This window comes from Drosophila pseudoobscura, chromosome 2 (assembly GCF_009870125.1).
Source record: "Drosophila pseudoobscura strain MV-25-SWS-2005 chromosome 2, UCI_Dpse_MV25, whole genome shotgun sequence".
Taxonomy (NCBI): domain Eukaryota; kingdom Metazoa; phylum Arthropoda; class Insecta; order Diptera; family Drosophilidae; genus Drosophila; species Drosophila pseudoobscura.
In genome coordinates this window covers 26,851,735-26,870,177 of record NC_046679.1, presented here as the reverse complement: position 1 = coordinate 26,870,177, position 18,443 = coordinate 26,851,735, and the positions used below count along the sequence as shown (strand labels likewise).

The 18,443-nt window shown below is 46.7% G+C and overlaps 3 protein-coding genes across 3 annotated transcripts; 2 read left to right on the top strand and 1 right to left on the bottom strand.

The window, feature by feature from the left end:
- Nucleotides 1-158: 158 nt before the first annotated feature.
- Nucleotides 159-5,575, top strand: LOC4802875 (caprin homolog). Its single transcript, XM_001359669.4, has 3 exons — nucleotides 159-354; nucleotides 4,244-5,133; nucleotides 5,198-5,575. The coding sequence occupies exons 1-3, from the start codon at nucleotides 334-336 to the stop codon at nucleotides 5,421-5,423; spliced, it is 1,137 nt and encodes a 378-aa protein (XP_001359706.3). The 5' UTR covers nucleotides 159-333; the 3' UTR covers nucleotides 5,424-5,575.
- On the bottom strand, nucleotides 5,485-6,290 carry Bin1 (histone deacetylase complex subunit SAP18). The gene is made up of 2 exons (XM_001359668.4): nucleotides 6,087-6,290; nucleotides 5,485-5,996 (listed from the first exon to the last, which is right to left on the bottom strand). The coding sequence occupies exons 1-2, from the start codon at nucleotides 6,150-6,152 to the stop codon at nucleotides 5,610-5,612; spliced, it is 453 nt and encodes a 150-aa protein (XP_001359705.2). The 5' UTR covers nucleotides 6,153-6,290; the 3' UTR covers nucleotides 5,485-5,609.
- Nucleotides 6,291-6,824: 534 nt separating this feature from the next.
- sra (RRM_RCAN_like domain containing protein Sra) lies at nucleotides 6,825-18,249 on the top strand. The gene is made up of 2 exons (XM_033376753.1): nucleotides 6,825-7,337; nucleotides 16,546-18,249. The coding sequence occupies exon 2, from the start codon at nucleotides 16,576-16,578 to the stop codon at nucleotides 17,467-17,469; it is 894 nt and encodes a 297-aa protein (XP_033232644.1). The 5' UTR covers nucleotides 6,825-7,337; nucleotides 16,546-16,575; the 3' UTR covers nucleotides 17,470-18,249.
- Nucleotides 18,250-18,443: the final 194 nt, after the last annotated feature.

Genomic DNA, 18,443 nt, shown 5'->3' with positions numbered 1-18,443 from the left:
TCCATTCACCTTCACTTTCCTTTTCCATTACTTCATCGAGAGATGCGCTAACCGGAGCCGATTGTGGACTACTTTTGGCATTCATACACCACACACGCCTCACATAAATTTTCCGCAGGCCCAAGCCAAAGCTCCACTTGGAGCCGAGAGCCGCTGCCTATAAAGCCGCCTGCACACCTGGTGCGCCCAGCATTTGAGCGATCAACGGCGGTTGGCCCAAAAGTAACTACTCCTCAGCGGTGCCCAGCGGACAAATCTGTTCTGTCTTTCAGTGTGAAGAGTGTTTCAGTGATTTCCGGAATTTGGATAGTGAAAGAGTCACACACATTCATCATGCAACTGCCACTAATCGCGGTAAGTTCTCCCACCAACAAAACACACAAACAAACTCAGGGACCAGCCCCTGTGCTACAGTTCTTTTGTCATAGAAGTTATGCGTGTGAATCATGCACTGTATGTGCTCCCCGCAAGGTCGTTCGGTTAGCAGCTTAAGATCGCCATTCAATCGCTGATTGAGTCGCCGATTAAGACATATTCAGCTTATGCACTTGTTCGCTGGGATATTTGCATTTTCTAGAAAGTCCCTCAATGTCTGGCTCAATGCAATGGCAATTAGCAATTAACGCTCGACAATTGACATTTGATTTCGTTTTGGAATCATAAAAATACCCATAGATCGCATCATAAATATGCGATACAATCGCTTCGGCGCGATTGTTGTGTGGCCCAAGAATTCCATTGCTCAACCAAGCCCTCGGGTCAGCTATTTTAACGAGCGTTTGTTTGGCCCAAACCCAAAGGCCCCACCCCGTCCCGCCCCGCCCTCTGCCAAGCAGCCCAATAATCAGCTCTCAAAATAGAGCCACAATTGGCTTAAGTTCAATTTGCTGTACAGCCCCAAAGATTATCAAAGGCAAAGGCATTTGCTACTGAGCTTCGGGGCTGATCAATTGTCAATTACCTGTTGAGATTTGGGGCGAATTAATTGGCAAAAAACATATCTGAAATATATTTTTGGGGATAAGTCTTGTCACAGAAAATTACTTTGATTTCTGCAGGATATATTAAACATGTTTTCTTGTTCGAAAAATAAGTGGAAGCTCCCTAATTACTGGCCAGAATTAGGCCACAAAATGCCTATTAAAAATCCCTAAAACCCAACCAAATCGTATCTCCATTCTAAAGCTGCGAAAAACCCTTGGAAAAAAATCTGGAAAAACCCATTAATCAGCATGGCTAACAAGATTTTTCATGCCATTGATTGATTGCTCGAATTGTGGCTTGGCCTAATGAGGTTTGCCAAAAGTTAGCTCGAAATGAAGTGAAATGAAATGATAATGACAAGAAACACTCAATTTGCCGGTAATTTTTGGAGAGCACGACAAATCATTGTGTGGCTGCGTCTGCGTCTGGGCCTGGCCTATAATGTGTATTATTTGTACCAAGGTCGTTGCTGTCCGTGGCCAATAAGTAGTTGATTGGGGCTGCCAAAAAACGCACTCAAGGCGGCAGCAGCCCCAACAATTTAATGCAAATTCTCGGCACGCACACGCAGTCCACTGGAAGCCAAGAGCAGATGCAGTTCCCAAAGATACAAAGATACAGCAGACACACAGAGCCCAGACCCACACTGAAACGCAGCTTTGGGCGGGGTAAATGTGTATTGAGAGGATTACGTAATGAACGAGTATATGAATTTATTTATGTACAAGATTCGTTCGGTTTCGTTTCGTTTCTGAATAAAGTGTTACATATTTGAGACCGACCGATCAGACTCTGAGAGCCGGCTTGAAAGTGCACTGACAACTATTCCAGAAACGAGAAAAACGCAAAACGAAAAACGAGAAAAACAGTTTTCGATGGGGCAGCGTAAATTTCGATTTCATTCGGTCAATGGCCAAGTCAAGGCCAGCAGTCCTTTCCGTAGCCTTTCCTTGGTTATTGTTACTAATGACAGCGGATCGGTGGAGAGGAGTGCCCTGCCCCAACAACACAGCACATTTGTTGTCTTTCTTCGATGAGTCGACGAGTCGTCTGCACCCACCCACGGCTGTAGACCAGTCTTGGGCTTGCCTTCCCTCGCTCGATCTTTCAGCATTTTTGAATTTTTCGGCTGTCTCTGGGGGGCTCTGGTTTCCTTGAACCAAGCCACATGAGGCGGAGCGGATCGGCGCGGAGTGGAGTGGAGTGGAGTCTTTAAAAGCAATTAAATCAAATCAAGTTCCCCCGCCAGCAAATGCACCCAAATACTCCTCGTGCAGGTTGCAAGTGTCGCTCTCTCTCCCTCTCTCTATCTGTGGGGCTATATCTCTTTGGCTTTTCATTATTTTTAAAGCCAAGTAGTTCACTTGACCAGGTAGTGGTCAGCCAGTAGTTGGGCAGTCAGCCAAGTCCGCACAGGCTGCCACTGGAATGTTTTGGCTTGAATGGCGCTGCACATAAAACAGACCAATGGCTCGGATACAGGAAAGTAATGGCTAATAATAATAATGCGAGAAACATACAAAAAATGTATGTGTGTGTGTGTGTGTTGACTGAATACATAACAAAATTTGCATGCACTGGCAGATAGATCATGGTTTTGGGCGAGCTGCGGGATATCAATTTATAGCCATGTTTATTCAAGTGGCAACAGATTAAACGATTATGAAAGACAAGTGCAGGACGGAAAGAAAGGCTTTTATAACCGGGGAGAAATATACCATAGGAAACAGTGGAGTGGCGGAGAGGTGTTAGAAGATGTCCCTCAAGGGTCGATTCTGCTGGGATTTCAATCCTAATTTAGATAGATAAATGGATGCATTCCTTTAGAAAATTATAGGCTGGAAATCCTCCCACCATTTCCAGGTATTTCTCGACTTTTATCCAATGAAATTTCCACCATTACCATATACCCCTATCGAATGTCAAGAACCTTAATGGCCACCGTAATTCCGTATTGAATTTTTATGTACTTCCCCAAAGCCATAATTCTTTATACAAGCCCCGCGAAAAACTGGAGCAAAGTTATCTGATCTGTGACCAAATGGAAACTGAAACAGAAACCCAAAAGACTTAAGCCTCAAGCCATAAGCCGGCTCTCTGCCTCACCTCACTCACGCCTTGTGCAACTGCAACAGCAGCGGCAGCGGCAGCGGCCACTAATTAAAAATAATGAAATCGCACCGATCTGTACGATCAAAGCGTCTTGGACTACACTGCACACTTGTCCTAGACTTTGACTTCTTTTGCGAACCGGAAACTTTTTGGCGATCAGCGACTGAAATGTGCTTTCCACATGCCACATGCCATGCCGCATAGCTCTGGCAATGCAAAATGCAAATTACGCAATCCAGACAGCGAAACAGAAATGTTTTTCTTGGTCTCTAACTGTACGAACACCGATATATCTTGAGGTCTGGCTCTGGCTCCGGCTCTGGGCTTCGGTTTGTCTTTGGCTTTTATGATCGATCGGCGGCGGCGGCGGGGCGGGGTTTCAGCGATTTCTGCGATTTGCTTTATGGTCCACATTTATAGGTATTGCACCGCCACCACACCGCCACCGCCACCACGCTACAATTACAAATTGTTGGCGGCGTACCCGGAGTACAGTACATAAGCGGTGTATAAATTTTTGAAACCAGTTCACGAAGGTGTGAGCCGATCAGGGGACTCCAAAAGGGGTGCCAGATAATCGGGGAAAACCTATAGAAACTGCGACTTTGGGGACACTGACACTACCAGCTGCCATCTATAGGGAATTTAATGAAAACTTTTACTTTTAAAAGGAATTCCTTCTTCGAATTGTGTATACTTTTCTACAGAAACAGAAAGACATAAGCCATGGATATCTTTCAGATTTACACCTCCCATACACGGGGATCTACCAAGTTTGAGCTCTTGCTTGAAAGAAAAACATTTAAGTACTGGAAATTTCTACATTTCCTTGACCAAAATGCACTTCAATGATCACTTCGATCACAAATTCGCATAAAATGGTATTTCCACTACCAAAGACATCGGAAATGTGAGGAAACTTCTAAGAAACAACCCAGGCATACCCATAAATATAGACCCACATATAAAACTCCACTAATTAAGAGGGGCAACGCCAAAAGAGGAGGCGCAATGCCATGACAAATTGGCCACGTGTGGCTTGGCTGGGCCCCGATTCTGTTGCAACGCCCCGTTTTGGCACAATTGGCACAGAGCCAAGCAACGCTTTTGGTGTCGCTGCCACTAATGTGTGTCGCTCTACTTACAGCTCGTTTGCAGCGCCCTGGCTTTGGCCCAGGCCCAGAACTATCCACAGCGTCTGAACATTCCCGGGACCCTTGTGTCGCCCGGTCAAGTGCCCCACCGCCAGGCCGTGCTCCGGGTGCGTCGTCCAGGACAGTCGCTGCGCCAGACGAATGCCATCCTGCCGGCTGTGACCCAGCGCATATCGTCACCCATCGAGGAGCGGCCGGTGACGGAGGCCGCCGAGGATGAGCAACCGGAGCCGTATCTGCCGAACCTCCTGCGCGAGCAGCAGCTGGCCCACTCGCAGCAGTCGCAGTTCCAGCAGGCGGCCGCCGCCTTTCTGAACGGCCAGCAGGCCATCGACTCGCCGTCGCCGGTCCAGCAGTTCCTGCAGCAGAACGAGGACTCCCAGCCGGCGGCCATCCTGCCCGCTCCGCCACGCTTCGCCGAGCGTCCCTCCATTCCCGCGCCATCGAACCGACCCGCCGCCTTCAACGACTTTGGCATCGGTCGCTTCGAGAACTCGCAGAGATTCGGCCTGGAGCAGCGTCCCACGCCCACAGCAGCAGCACCGCCACCACCTCCTCCGCAGCAGCAACAGCCCCAGCGAGTGGCCGTGATCCGCACACGACCAGCCGCTGCCCTGCGCCCCGAGCCGCCAGCACAGCAGCAGGCGCCTCGTCCCAGGCCCAAGCCAGTCCAGCCGCGTCCCATCATCGACCAGAATCAGCTGCAGGACGAGCGGTCGGAGAGGGAGCAGCAGCATCAGCAGCAGCAGCGTTCCAGGCGGCCAGTGGCACAGACCCTTCGCAAGTGGCGCGACGAGAACGAGGACGGCAGCATCACCTGGGGCTACGAGAACGACGATGGATCCTTCAAGGAGGAGCTCATCGGCACCGACTGCATCACAAAGTGAGTGGCACTGAGCTTGCAAGCGGGAATGCCCTTCAATCCATAATTCCCTTCTTTGTTTTAGGGGCACGTATGGCTACATCGATCCTGATGGCAACAAACGTGAATACAACTACGAGACGGGGATCCGGTGCGATCCGAACGCCCGCGACAACGATGAGGAGCTGCAGGAGAACGGCTTCATCAACTACGAGGAGAACCGCGCCGTTCTGCCCAATGGCCTGGAGATCGACATGACGCAGCTGGGCAAAAAGAAGTCCAAGCGTCCCAGTAGCATCTACAGAAACTAGGCCGCTCGCTGCATCCCTCCTCACATTAGCGTAGCACCTTAAGTCAAGCAGCTCTTAAGTCTTTGTCTTATTTGTATCCATCGTATAATTATGTCCATATTTCATTGAGTGTCAAGTGAAAGTGAAAATTAAATGTTTAGCGTGTATATATACTCGATTATAGGATCCATTCGCATGTATTCCCCATCAATAGGGTCGCTGGCGGCGTGCTGGGGGCGGCAGGCGGTTGGGCGGCGTGATGGAAATATCCAGGAAGTCGCCAATGCTGAACTTTGCCTGTGCGAGCGTCTTGTTGTCGTCGATGCCCTTTTGGCCCGTGCACGTGACTCCGATCTCGCGCATTTGGAAGTGATTGTTGCGATAGTTGGGATACACCACAGCAAAGTCAAAGTATGTGCCCTTCTTACGCGTGTCCGGGTTCACATCCCGCACCAAGGACGTCAGTTCGTGGAGGGTGGCGTCCTGCCATGTGTAGATCTGCAGCTCGTTGGTTGGAACATTCCCAAACATGTACTCCGACACGGAGTGATGGCGACCCGTGGAGCAAAACACGCGCAACAACAGCGGACAAGTCTGCCATGGAAGATTTAATAGGAAATTAGTTGGAGAGAAAAAATAACACAATTTGCCACAGCCGGCCGCCAGTGGGGGAGAAAAACAAACCTTCTCGCGATCAATCTGCTTGACCTGCGTCTTTTCCTCCACAATCATTGACTCTACGTTGGCCATATTGGTTATATTTTCACTGAGCAGCAGCTTTTTGCTGGTATTTTAATAGAAAAGCGGCAATATTTGGATTTGTTCACTTTTTTCTTGAAAATTGTTTAATAAGTGCTGCGAAACGTCGCAAAGCAACCCTAATGGTTTTCCTCATTTGCTCGTCAGGTGTCTCTGTCGATAATTACATACAACTGTAGTTAGTATGTAGCTAATGTGTAGTTACGGTGTAGTTACCTCGTAAAAACATTTAAATTCTTTCTGGTTCAAGTGGTGAACTAAGTTCGTTCACTGCAGTGAACAAATGAAACGTTAACTTTTAGTTCATGGTGGTTCCATTGAGGTTTTTTTCCCACCATATAGTAGATTCGAATATATGTCTCTTTTCGTTTTTTAATCAGTATATTTACGGTATATTTTGGTATTTTTCTGAGAGTCAGGCTCACTTCTGCAACGAAAGTATGAGTCGTCATTTCGAATGGGCTATAAAAGAGGGTATGGACAACAGGAAAAAACAGACAAGTCAAGGTATATTAGACAAAGAGGTGGATTTTACCTTGCATGCGTTGCTTTTCTGACCCATTTTGCCTCATGTCCATACCCTCTTTTTCCTTCCCTTATGTAGTAAATATGTAGCAAATGTCGACTTTACATACTTGAGCCCCCATCCATTTGCTGTTTTGTTTTTGTTTTTGTTTTGTTTGCATCTGAATGAAATATATCTGAAGCATATAATTATAATTATTATTAACACACAAAATTGAAGTGTGAATGTAACAATTAATTTGACTTGTAAACCATCTCCATGTACTTCCAGAACAAGTACCTCAAGTTAATTGAATACGCGAATGTGTTTTGTGTAGCCCCCACAGCTGTTCCAAAGGCCCCACAATTTTTCCAAAGTTCGACCGAGGCGGATGTGTTTTGTGGCGTTGCGGAAAAATCAAATTCTGTCGCGTCTTCGCGAATGACGCAGAATAAAGAAATGCAAAAACCTTAAGTGCGGCAGCTCCTACAGACTAACTACTAAATAAATAGCCACAATAGCGCTGCTAGTGGGCATTGTGCACCAATTTGAACATAAAGCAGCCGCAGCAAGAGGCACACAAGAAGGCGAGAGACGAACTGCAGCCCCCATCGTCTGGTTATTGGCGGATAAAAACACAGTTTCAATTATCGCAAATAGTTGCTAAAACGGTAAGTAAATACAGTTTCTAATATTTGCATATCCCATGCAAGTTTTGCAAGAATTTCTTATGTAATGCAGCCACAGAGAGCAGAGCAGAGGAGCACCACAGTTGACGTTTTTTTACGTGCAAATTGTTGCTGCGCCGCAGCGTCTGCCAGTGCTAAATCCCCCGCCCACTATCGCTCTTGCGCCCTCAACCGACTGTAATTTTGTTTATAACAAATGTGGGGGATGCCGCTGAAAAGTCTCTAATGAAAGAGGGGATTATGTACTACGCACTTGAAATTATTGCACCGCAAAGCTATCCTTCACTCCTCCACACACACACACACAATCGCCCCCGCAGACGCCTTCGCACACCCACATACGGGCACACGCGCCATCTTTTGCCGACAAATGTTTGTTGTTATACCACACTGTGATACCCTAGCCGCAGAGAGCATTCGCTGGGCAGGGAAATGAGGGATTTTTTCGAGAGGGAAGCGTATGGGAAGCCTCGTTCACCTTGTAATGTGATTTTTCACGAAATGTGATCTCGCACTCTCATGTAACCCCTTTGATTAATACGAAGCTGTAAGAAGAGTAATCCCGTTTCGACGAGTCTGCATTCTGTTTCTCGTGTCCTGCTCTTCCTTGCGGGTGTTTTCCCGTTACTGTTGCTGTGTGTGCGTGAATTTGGCGTGGGTGCAAAATATTTTCTGTTCTTGTTGCTCTTATTGAATTTCCGCCTCCTTCCGCTGCCACAGCTGCTGCTGCTCCTGTTACTGATGCTCTGCTCTGTTCCGGACACCCGCATCCATTGTGTTGTCGGGCCTGTGCTGCTTCTGGGAAGAGGGCTAATGGGGTGCAGCCATGACCGTGACTGACAAGCCCATAACCCCAACACCTGCCACATATTGCCTTTTGTTTTGTTATAAACTTTTGGTAGAGGGTGTTTCGGCCAGCTATTTGCAGGGTAGAGCATCCTGAGAAAAACGAATTGGATGTGTCCGAAGATCTTTTTCTATTAAAAATTATTTGGAAACGACGAAAAACAAAAAAATAAGAAAATTATATTTCAAATTATATCAAAACCGAAAGACATGAGAAAGAATGCTGCCATACGATCGGAAAGGGTATTTAAAACTTCGTCACTACACATATCCTTTCTTTTCGTTATTGTTGCGCTGTCACTTCTTCTCCACGTCCACGTCCACGTCCTCGTCCTCGTCTTTTTGCTGCCTTGTGATTTTGTTGCTGCTGAATTTTAAACGTGCCACAAGACCTTCGATGAAAGATGAAGATGCGTGTGGTGGCTGTGCGGTAGGTGGGCAGGGCTTGCGGTGGGTTTGTTGTTTTTCTCGTTCGTTTTTCTCAAATTTTAATTGCTTTGAGCAACAGTAGAAGCGAAGCCCTTGGCAGTAGCCAAAAACAAAACAAAAAAAAAACCCCCCCAATTCCCCAGAGCTGCACAACCAGTTAGAAAATGGAAAATCGCTCAGCCAGAGCAATAAATTCCAAAATGCAAATAAAAATTTCAGAGTTCTTCTTGGGTCTTCTTGGTATTTTGGTATCTATTTTTTACTCAGGCTAGTTGACAGTGGGCCGAGCGGGGGGATGGGAGGGCACACAGCTGCTGTGGGCGTTACCGCCTGCCAAGAACACAATGACCTGGCTGTAAATCTCGACCTTGGCTTTGCATAGCGACCTTTGTCTAAGGGGGTGTCCAATGCTGGAAATACATGTACATATATATATGAAATGTATATCCCAAAGCACCGCCAGCGTCCTGTCGCCCACTTGTCTGAGTCGACGACAGGGCCAGCAGCCACAGTGCCACTTATAAGTAGCCTGCCAACAATGGAGAGAACATGATGACAAATCAGTGAACAGATATAATCGTAACGATAATGATTCACGGTGTAAATGGCTAAGCAGAACAGCTGCTTGATGTTTTTAAGGTACTATTTTTAAGTAAATGTCTAATCTTAGCAAATGTTTTTCATTTAGTTTAATAATGTGCATTCCCTAGGGGATGGAAAAACAAGTTAATCCATTTTGGGGTAAACCCATTCACCAGAGAGCTATTCCTGAATCAGAATGAACAATGATTCATTAGGAGAGTAATATTTTCATAGTCCGTATGATATTTCTATTCCATTATAATCGGTGTGCTTGAACCATTGTGAAATTCCTCTTTGATGGAATCACTTTGAGCGAATAAAGTGATAAGAACATGATTTAGGGAATGATTCTTTAAAAACCATGTATTTATATTACACAACTCAAAGAACTGTTCGTTGAAATCAATTCTCGAAGATCTAAACCCCCTGTCGAACAGTCACTACTCCCCTTCGAAACCCCCTTCTCCTCTCTCTCTCTCGCTGTCAAAGATCACTCGCCTTATGCTTTCGATTTCAATTTCAATTGTCGATTGGGTTGTTGTTGGTGTGCGACCACCACTATCGCCGGCACCCCGGTGGATCGGCGGATGATATGGAAGGGGTGGGGCAGAGTGGAGTGCGTATGTTGGGGCGACGACGACGACGACTAAAAATATGTATACGCAGCGCAGCGTCGTTTCCTCGCTCGCTGCTGACGCAAAAACGTAAATGAAACGATTTGAAAATAAAAGCAACTCATCTTTTGCCTGCACCTCTTCACCCCAGCCCGCCCCACTCCACTCCCCACTCCCCGTGCGATGCGATGGTCGGCGTTGTCGCTGTGTGTTTCTGTTGTCCATTTTATGCTATTTTTATTTGCGTTTGTCTTTTGTTTTGTTTTCTTGTTTCTTGCGCTGGCGGTGACACTCCTTTGATACCCTTTTTTCTGTGCGGGTGAGGGGGAGGAATAACAATGAAATGTGGAAGAGTTTGCAGGGCAATAATTATTGAAGGGTATCCAAGTATCGACTCTCACAGCCCTCTCTCTCTCTCTTTTTGCCTGGGACCTGCCTGCCAATTGATGAATTGAGTACAGATCCGACTGTTCGTCAATTGCCGGAGACTTTCGAATCTGTTCTGCTGCAATTGCACTGACGTCACAGGCACAGGCACAGCCACAGAGCACAGAGCACAGAGCATAGCCTTTAACTCACTTAACACATGACGATATGGCGATATAGCAATATAGCGATTGGAATCCACACACAGAAGACCACTCTGGGGGCTTTGGGTCTTTGGGGCCGCTTGTAAACGTCTCAATTAACGATAATAACTATTTCTAAATGTTATCTTTTGTCCGTTTTGGTGCGTCAGTGGAGAGGGTCTACGGCTGTCACGAGTGATAAGCGACGACAATGGCCATGATTTACAGACGATAGTAGAGGTGCCGGTTCCAACTAGTTGAACCCAGTAGATGGATAGATAATCCGCTTGAGGAAATCCCCCACTCACACACACACACACACACACTCGCACACACTCAGATGTTGCCAAATGTTGCCTTTCTACGATTAATATATATTGCTTTTGCATACGAAAGTTTGGCCAAAAACTATTTTGGCTGAGAGGCAGCCTTGACTCTGACATCCAGCGGTAGGGCGGGGGGATTGGCAGCAGTTGCCACTGACAGGCGACAACAAAGGGGCTTGGCTGACAAAAAAAAAAAAAAACTCCTCAAAATAACTGAGAAGGACAGGACGTTTCGTTGTGAGTGATAACAATCCAATTTGTAAAAGTAGTTGTAGACGGACGATGAGTGCGAGTGAATGGAAGAAGGTTCTGCTTTTATTCAAATATTGATTCGTTCGGTGATACCTTGTGATAATAGTAGAACCCCCAACAAGCTCTTGAGGTGGCATTTAAATGATATGAAAAATAGTTTAAAATATATTACATATTCATATGTAATCCTTCCAATTATACGGAATTCTGTTTATCTGAAGTTCAGATTTAATTTTTATATGCTGCGTGTCTGTTTCCACACATTGACGGTCAAGGTCTTTCTCGTTAAATCCAGCCTTTTCCTTGATTTGATTTCATTTCCATGGAAAGTCATTTGTGTTTTATTATTATTATTGTTCAATAAATAATTACATTGCATAAATTTATTTGCACAACTATTGTTTGATTACCGTCGATGCCACCGAAGTGTGAATGATTTAATTAACTTTCGATTTGATTCCCTTCGATTCCGGTGGAGTGGCGTTGTCGGGTAATTACGCCAAAACCTATGTGCGAACGTGATTCCCTCTGGGGCCTCCCTCTGGATGATTCTGTGGAAGCCAGCACACACGACACCACACCACACACAGGTTACAATATCAAATAGAGGCAGACACGACAGGGGAGGGTGCGGGTGTGGGTGTGGGTGGGGGTGGTAGGTGTTCTTATGACTGGTTAATGAGCGGTGGGTCGGTCTCTGGGTGGGTGGGTCAGACAGCAGCAGCAAGTGCACAATGCTGGCATACAGATGCGAAATGCTGTCAAATGAATTACGGGATTACGTTTAATGAGAGTCCGCAAAACAAAACCCACACGACCCCGACCTTCGACCCCGACTGATGCTCACTGAAAGAAGAACGAGCCCCATACGGTGGCTGATACGTGTATTAAATTAGGATACGCAATCCCTCGCCCATGTGTGGCTCGCTCGATGTACAGTGCGTGGCAAAAGTGTAGGAGTTGCAGGAAAGCTCCTCTCTTTCTCTTTGATGCTGTCTGTATTTAGAAAGTTCTAGAGTGGTTTTGTGTGCCTTTTTGGGGGCTGAGAATGCAGTTCTAGTTCCTGGAATTTGATCAGTTTCCCTCGTGTCGTATTTCCAGCAATTTCTGTAATTTATTTTCCTTCAATCTGCTGTTTGTCATCTGTTAGTTCTAGGAATGCTTGAAGTTTGGTTAACACCCCCCCCCCCCCCCCCCATGGAATTGCTTTCGTTGGAATGCTGAATATTGTATTAATGTAAAACACAATTCTATTCAGGGAATTCCAGTGAATTCTTCCGTATGAAACGCACTGTAGGGGCTGCAGACACACACATTCTCCTACGAGTATTTGCTGGATGATTTGCATTGGGAAAGCCAAGTCAGTTGGCATTTTACATGCCACAGAGGGAGGGGGACTACTGCCTCACATGCGGCCAATCACTGGGCTGCCAATCAACGCCATTTACTGCACTCCTGCAACTCCCACACACAATGCATAGGGCATAGGGCAAATGCGAAGGTTGAAAGCAGCTTTCTGCAATAATTATCTAACCAAAGCAGCAGCAGTGGCCTGCAACTGTATGGGATTTACGGGGCAGACAAAATGCTCAATTATGAACGTTTTCGTTGCATACTTTCAGGTGCCCACTGCAGCAGCCCCAAAAGACGGCTACTGCGGGGGTGCCGGTGCGCGTGGGCTGGCTTGTGGCATTTCCTAGAAAGAGTTCACTTTCGAACAAAGGAAGAACAGAACAGGAGAAAATTAGGATTCAATTAATTTCGCCTTATAGAGCGGAGTCGGGTTTAATATCTCTTTCTCTCTCGCATACGAGCCGCACGGCTGACAAGGCTACCACTTTGACCTTTTCTGCACGCTGCCTGCCTGCTGCCTGGCTTTGTGTCAGGTGCAACACACAAGTGCTCTGGTTACAAGCAACATGTGGCATGTGGCTGCCGACAGCGGCAGCCACCGCAGTATTAAATATGATAGGAGCCAGCCGCAGGGGACGGGACACGGGACAGGACAGGACATACTTTCTGAGCGAGTGTGGCATAAACAGGCATTCAATCAGGCGTCTACATTTAATTAAATTCCAAACTCAAACTACCGTTGAACATCAATCGCAAATAACTGTGTGCGTCTGTGTGTGCATGTGTGCGTGTGTAGGATGCACAGCACAAAAGTTTGAAATTTCAGCGGAAAATCAAATTAATCTTCACCCCAGCATCCCCCACAGGCGGATCTGCATTTGCATTTGCATTTTCCATTTTCCACATTGCTGCTACATTCGGAGAAATCGCCTTTTGTCACGAAAAACGAATGAATAAAGTAAATAAGGACACAAGAACTGATTAACTGTGCCACATGCTGCCAGAGCTGGCCAATATGTTGGCAAATTCAATTACAAATTTGCAAACTTAATGAGCTTAAACGCTTAAAGCCAGTAGGAAAATCTACCAATAAAAACTATACGCATCCGTTGAAGGATTTTCTCAATGTCAAACGAATTTTGGGCAGGATGGCAGCCTCTGCCTTGCAAGCCCTTGCCTGTTCGTTCATGTCTCGAAAGGCGAGCAGTTGTTTTTGCAATTCTGCCGACGCTGATCTGTCCGTGAACAAACACACTAAACACAATACTCTAGGTAGCGGCTATTCCTCTGCCTTGCACACGATAAATTGTTTTTGCACTGCGCGTTGTAACTCTGCCGGCGCTGATCTGCCCGACGAGCTGCGATTTCTCTGCCTTGCACACCCTTGCATGCGTCGAGAGGCGAAGGTGACGGTGAAAAGAAACTATGAAAAAGTGTTGCTGGAATTTACATTGCGCTTCTGTCGGCGCTGATCTTGCTGATAAGCAAACCAGCTTTTTGGTGATATTTTCAAGCATTTGCAGTGCACTGCAGTGCAAGAAATCTTTGTTGCTTTTGGTGATGCAGAAAAAGCTTCTAACAACAGTTTCGCTTCGGCGAATCCCCGTTGGTTGGTTTCTGAGGTGGATTGTCGAGGGATTTAACTGAAACTTTCCTCAAGGAATATTTGATATCCTTTTAGAGTACTTTTTCTCCGTTTCCCTTTCACTTTGTTGCGTGTTTCCTTGATGTCTTTTAGTTTCTGATTTCTTTTAAGTTTCAGCATTAAAAAAAGCTCCCATTCGTGAGGGTAACCAATTTTTAAAGAGTTTTTTCCCATATTTCTCATGCGGTAATTTCCATACACATGCAACATTCTGAAGGCGTCTCAAGGCGTATCCCCCAATGGAGGAGGGTCTTGGAGGCACGAAGAATGGCCGAGTGGATGGATGGGGATGGATGCTGATGCTGATGTCTCTATGGGGCACAATGGCGGGGCGGGTCGAGGCGACCACTTGATATAATGATGACAGCAATTATGAATGAGTGAAGGTCGCCGTTGGATAACGACCGGCTGGCAATTCATCATCGTCTTGGGACCCCAGAGCCTGGTCGGCGGAGACCACAACTTTTGTCTAGGCTTAAAGCAGAGCTTTCTTTCGTTGCTTGCGTGCTTTGGTGGCACAGCCAATGATGACGTCACCTCTCACTTTGTGTACCTCTGTGCGGGGCAGAGAGGCAAGCAATTTGCATGCCAGCAGGTCGTTTACGCTGACTTGCAATTTTTTGCCATGAGAGTAAAAGTACTTTCTCCTACGGCTACTGCTACTGCTCCTGCTCCTCCCTGGGCTGTGCGTATTCTCTCTGGAAAGGACAGAACAGATACGGATCGCAGGAGCCATTCACCAAACAAAGTACACACGTCATGGGAGGCGGAGACAGCAGACACAGGCAGGAGCCTTCCTTTTCCTGCCGCCTGCCCCCTGCCCCGAAAAAGTAACAATTTTCAAGGAAATCAATCATCCAGAAATAGATCAACTCGTCGTTGGATTTTCTCTGCTTCTGTTTTTATTCAGCCATTGTTTTTATTGTTGGCCGCTCACTCTTTTTTTGGCTCTATGCTTTTGTGCTCTAAAGGTGGAAAAAACAACAAAAATAAGAAGCAAAAAGAAGAGTGGAAAAACAGTACGCAACCTTCAGGCATTGGGAGGGCGGGGTCTTCCTTGTCTAGGAAATGGTTTGTCGGTTGAATATCGAATGGTTTTTTGGGGGGGTTTTAAAGTAATTGAATTATTAGGAAAAGGTTTTTAAGAGAGACATAGAGACAACCGATGATTTTGGAGAGAAAGAAGGATGGAAAATTATTTTGGTAGAAAGTAGGTGAGGTTTTATGAAGTATTTAAGTGGCTAAAATGTTTCCATCACTTCTGAAGATAATAAAAACCCCTAAATATATAGATAAGCTATAAATATCCCCAAAAATATTAGCTAAAACAAAAAGAAAGCACTCGCTAATTGCAAGCCATAAAAACTTTGCAAAAACCGTAAATAAAAGCACAGTTTTGGCTCTCATTTGGCTAATAGAGCGCACCACCCCCCACCTCATATTCCCCCTCTATGATATAGTAATTATCGCCTGCTGCATATCGCTGATTCATGGGCCATAATAACCCAAGAGGAAAAACAGAGGCAGAGAAGAGAAATGTTATTTTTATATACATAGCATACAAATGGGCGCCAATCCAAAAACTATGCTCCTCGCCATCACAATAAAACGGAGTGTCCCTCCCACCATCCATAAACCATCTATGGGCTCTATTATAAAGGAATGAGAGTCGCTGTCAGTCACAGGTGCCACCACAAGGACGACGTCACTGTTGCCATTCCGCTGACGCCAGTGTCGGGTGTCGCTCGCGCCAGTTGCTCGCTCATTCATTCGTTCCATTCGTTCGTTCCTGCCATTCATTCACAAAACAAAAAAATACCTATATTTGCTACTATTAATCACCCACGGAGGTGTTTCACTCTCACTCTCTGCTTTGCCCCAGTATTTGGGGAGTCTATTCCTTCTTTTGGCAGCAGAATGAGCTCCGTTTCCACTTTTGGGCCCCCTGTTTTAACAATCTATTCCTAGCATTCGGCATAACAATAAAATCAAGAGCAATTCCGAATCAACAGTGCGTCACCAGGCAGCGGATCCACCAGGACAGGGGTTTCCCTTCCGCTCCAGGACACTATTGATTAGCTTCACGTGTCGATAGTTAAGCCCCCCCCTCCTACCTCCTGCCCTCTATTGGGCTTCCTGGTGGCTGGCTTCACTCCTTTTCCACTGGCAGACACGTCTGTAGTTTTTTGGTCTCGGGCATGTGGCAGGAAGCCATTTTTATTGTCGTGGCATGGCTGTACGCTCGAAACGTGTTACGTCAACAATGTTAACCAAAGTTGTGCCCCCACAAAAGGCAGGAGTCGCGAGGCCTGGAGGCACGAGGCAACGAGGCCACAGGCTGTTTACCTTGCGTCAGGTGCTGCTAAGGAGCGTTGGGGAAGGGGCAGGGGCAGGGAAAAGTCTGCGGCAATTGTAATGGAAATCGAAGAGGAATGGCTTCCCACAAGGTTGTAATTATAAATGGCATCCCGTATGGTAATTATAGCCGTGGGGAACCCAACGCCCAATCCATCAATAAAACATTCTGTGTAAACTTTCCTCTCTAATCATCCTCCCTTCCTTCTCTCCTTGCAGCACCCCCCCGGTAAGCTTCAGGCCGACACCATGTCCGACGCGGCCAAGTCCAATAACAATGCGGCGGCCGCCTCTTCCCCGGAGCCTGCGCCTGCAACCACCACCACTGATGAGGTGCTTCCAACCAAGGATGCAGCTTCCTCGCCAACGACACCACGTGGCGGCAACAATCACAACAACAACCACAGCAAGAGCCACAACAAATTGAAGTCGACACAGAACAGCAGCGGAGGCGGCAGCATAGACAAACTGTCGCCGGATCAGGACATCTACATCAATGCCGCCGACGGACTGCCCAGCCAGCACCCCTCGCTCCCGAAGGAGGGCATCATAGACAGCGACACGGAGCCGGAGGTGGACGCAGACTCGTTCGACGACCTGCCCACGTCCATTATCGTGACGAACATCCACTCGGAGGTGTTTGCCAATCCGGAGCTGAAGCACGGCATGGAAGAGCTCTTCCGCACCTTCAGCGAATCGGCCACGTTCCAGTGGCTGCGCAGCTTCCGGCGGCTGCGGGTGAACTACGACAACGCCATTGCGGCAGCCAATGCGCGGATCAAGCTCCACCAATACGAATTCAACAAGAAGACGGTGATCACCTGCTACTTTGCCCAGCCGGTGACACCCGTGAACAACAAGAACCTCCAGCCGCCGGCACCGGTCAAACAGTTCCTCATCTCACCGCCCGCCTCTCCGCCAGCGGGCTGGGAGCCACGCGAAGAGGCCGAACCGCTGGTCAACCACGATCTACTGGCGGCTCTGGCCAGCCTCACACCGGGCGAGTCCCACGAGCTGCATCCACAGAGCGAGGACCAGCCGGCGATCATTGTGCACACGGCGATGGTGCCAGAGGGGGCCGGCGGTCCAGGAATCCAGCCAAAGGCGCCCATAGTGCAGACCAAGTGTCCGGAGAGGGCATAAGATCGCAGGGAGAGCAAAAGAGCGACAGAGCAGCAACGCAACCTAACGATGATTCCCATCTGGAGTGAAGAAAGGATGGGACCTTTGATTGAAGTATTTTTTGTAAATATTTTAAATTCAATTTGTGATTGATTTACACATACCAACATTTAGCTACGTTCGTTCGTATGTTTGTATTATTAGGCACTCAATTCCGTTTCCGTTTCGATATAGTTTCCGTTACAGTCCTGTCCCTCCCCCGTCCCTGTCCCTGTACTGTCCTTCCCTGATTTGTACACCCAACCACCCATTAATCAGAATTATAACTCCATCCTTTCTGTTCCTTTCAATCCGTTCCCTTCAACATTTTAAGAGCTATTCGAGCATTTAAGACTACGTTTTTGAGGAGCACCCAGTTTCTTGTGGAAGAGTCCTCCTGGCAACTGCATCTAGATGTGTTTTCTCTATATCTCTTTCCTTCGTCGTATTCGTGTCTCTCTCTATCTCTCTCTCTCTCGCTGTATGTTTCTCTCAATTTTGATTGTGTCTATATGTGTATAAGAAATATCGATGTCAACCCGATATCTCCCCCTCCATCTCTCTCTCTGTGTACCTTCTTCTTTGAAGAGAGAACCCCAACCCCGCCCCTATTCTATCTATCGAGTATATCTATATCTATATGTAAATGTTAATGTAATTCTAAGCCAGCGAAATTTAAGCACCGATATCGCATCAGATATCGGCCAAAGCATACGTATATATATGTATTTAATTGAAAATATATTCAAAATCGAAAATGAATGTTCTCAAATGTACCAAAAAAAAAAAACCTACAAACAAAACAAAAAAACCGAAAAAAACAAAAGAAAAACTCTTTGCAAGAAAACTTGAATTGACGCGGGAACTGGCGTACGTGCCGTGTGAAGGGGGCGGTGGTCGAGCATTGACAATGGAATCTCTTGGGGGGAAGGAAAACTATTGAAAACTGCAGCCAC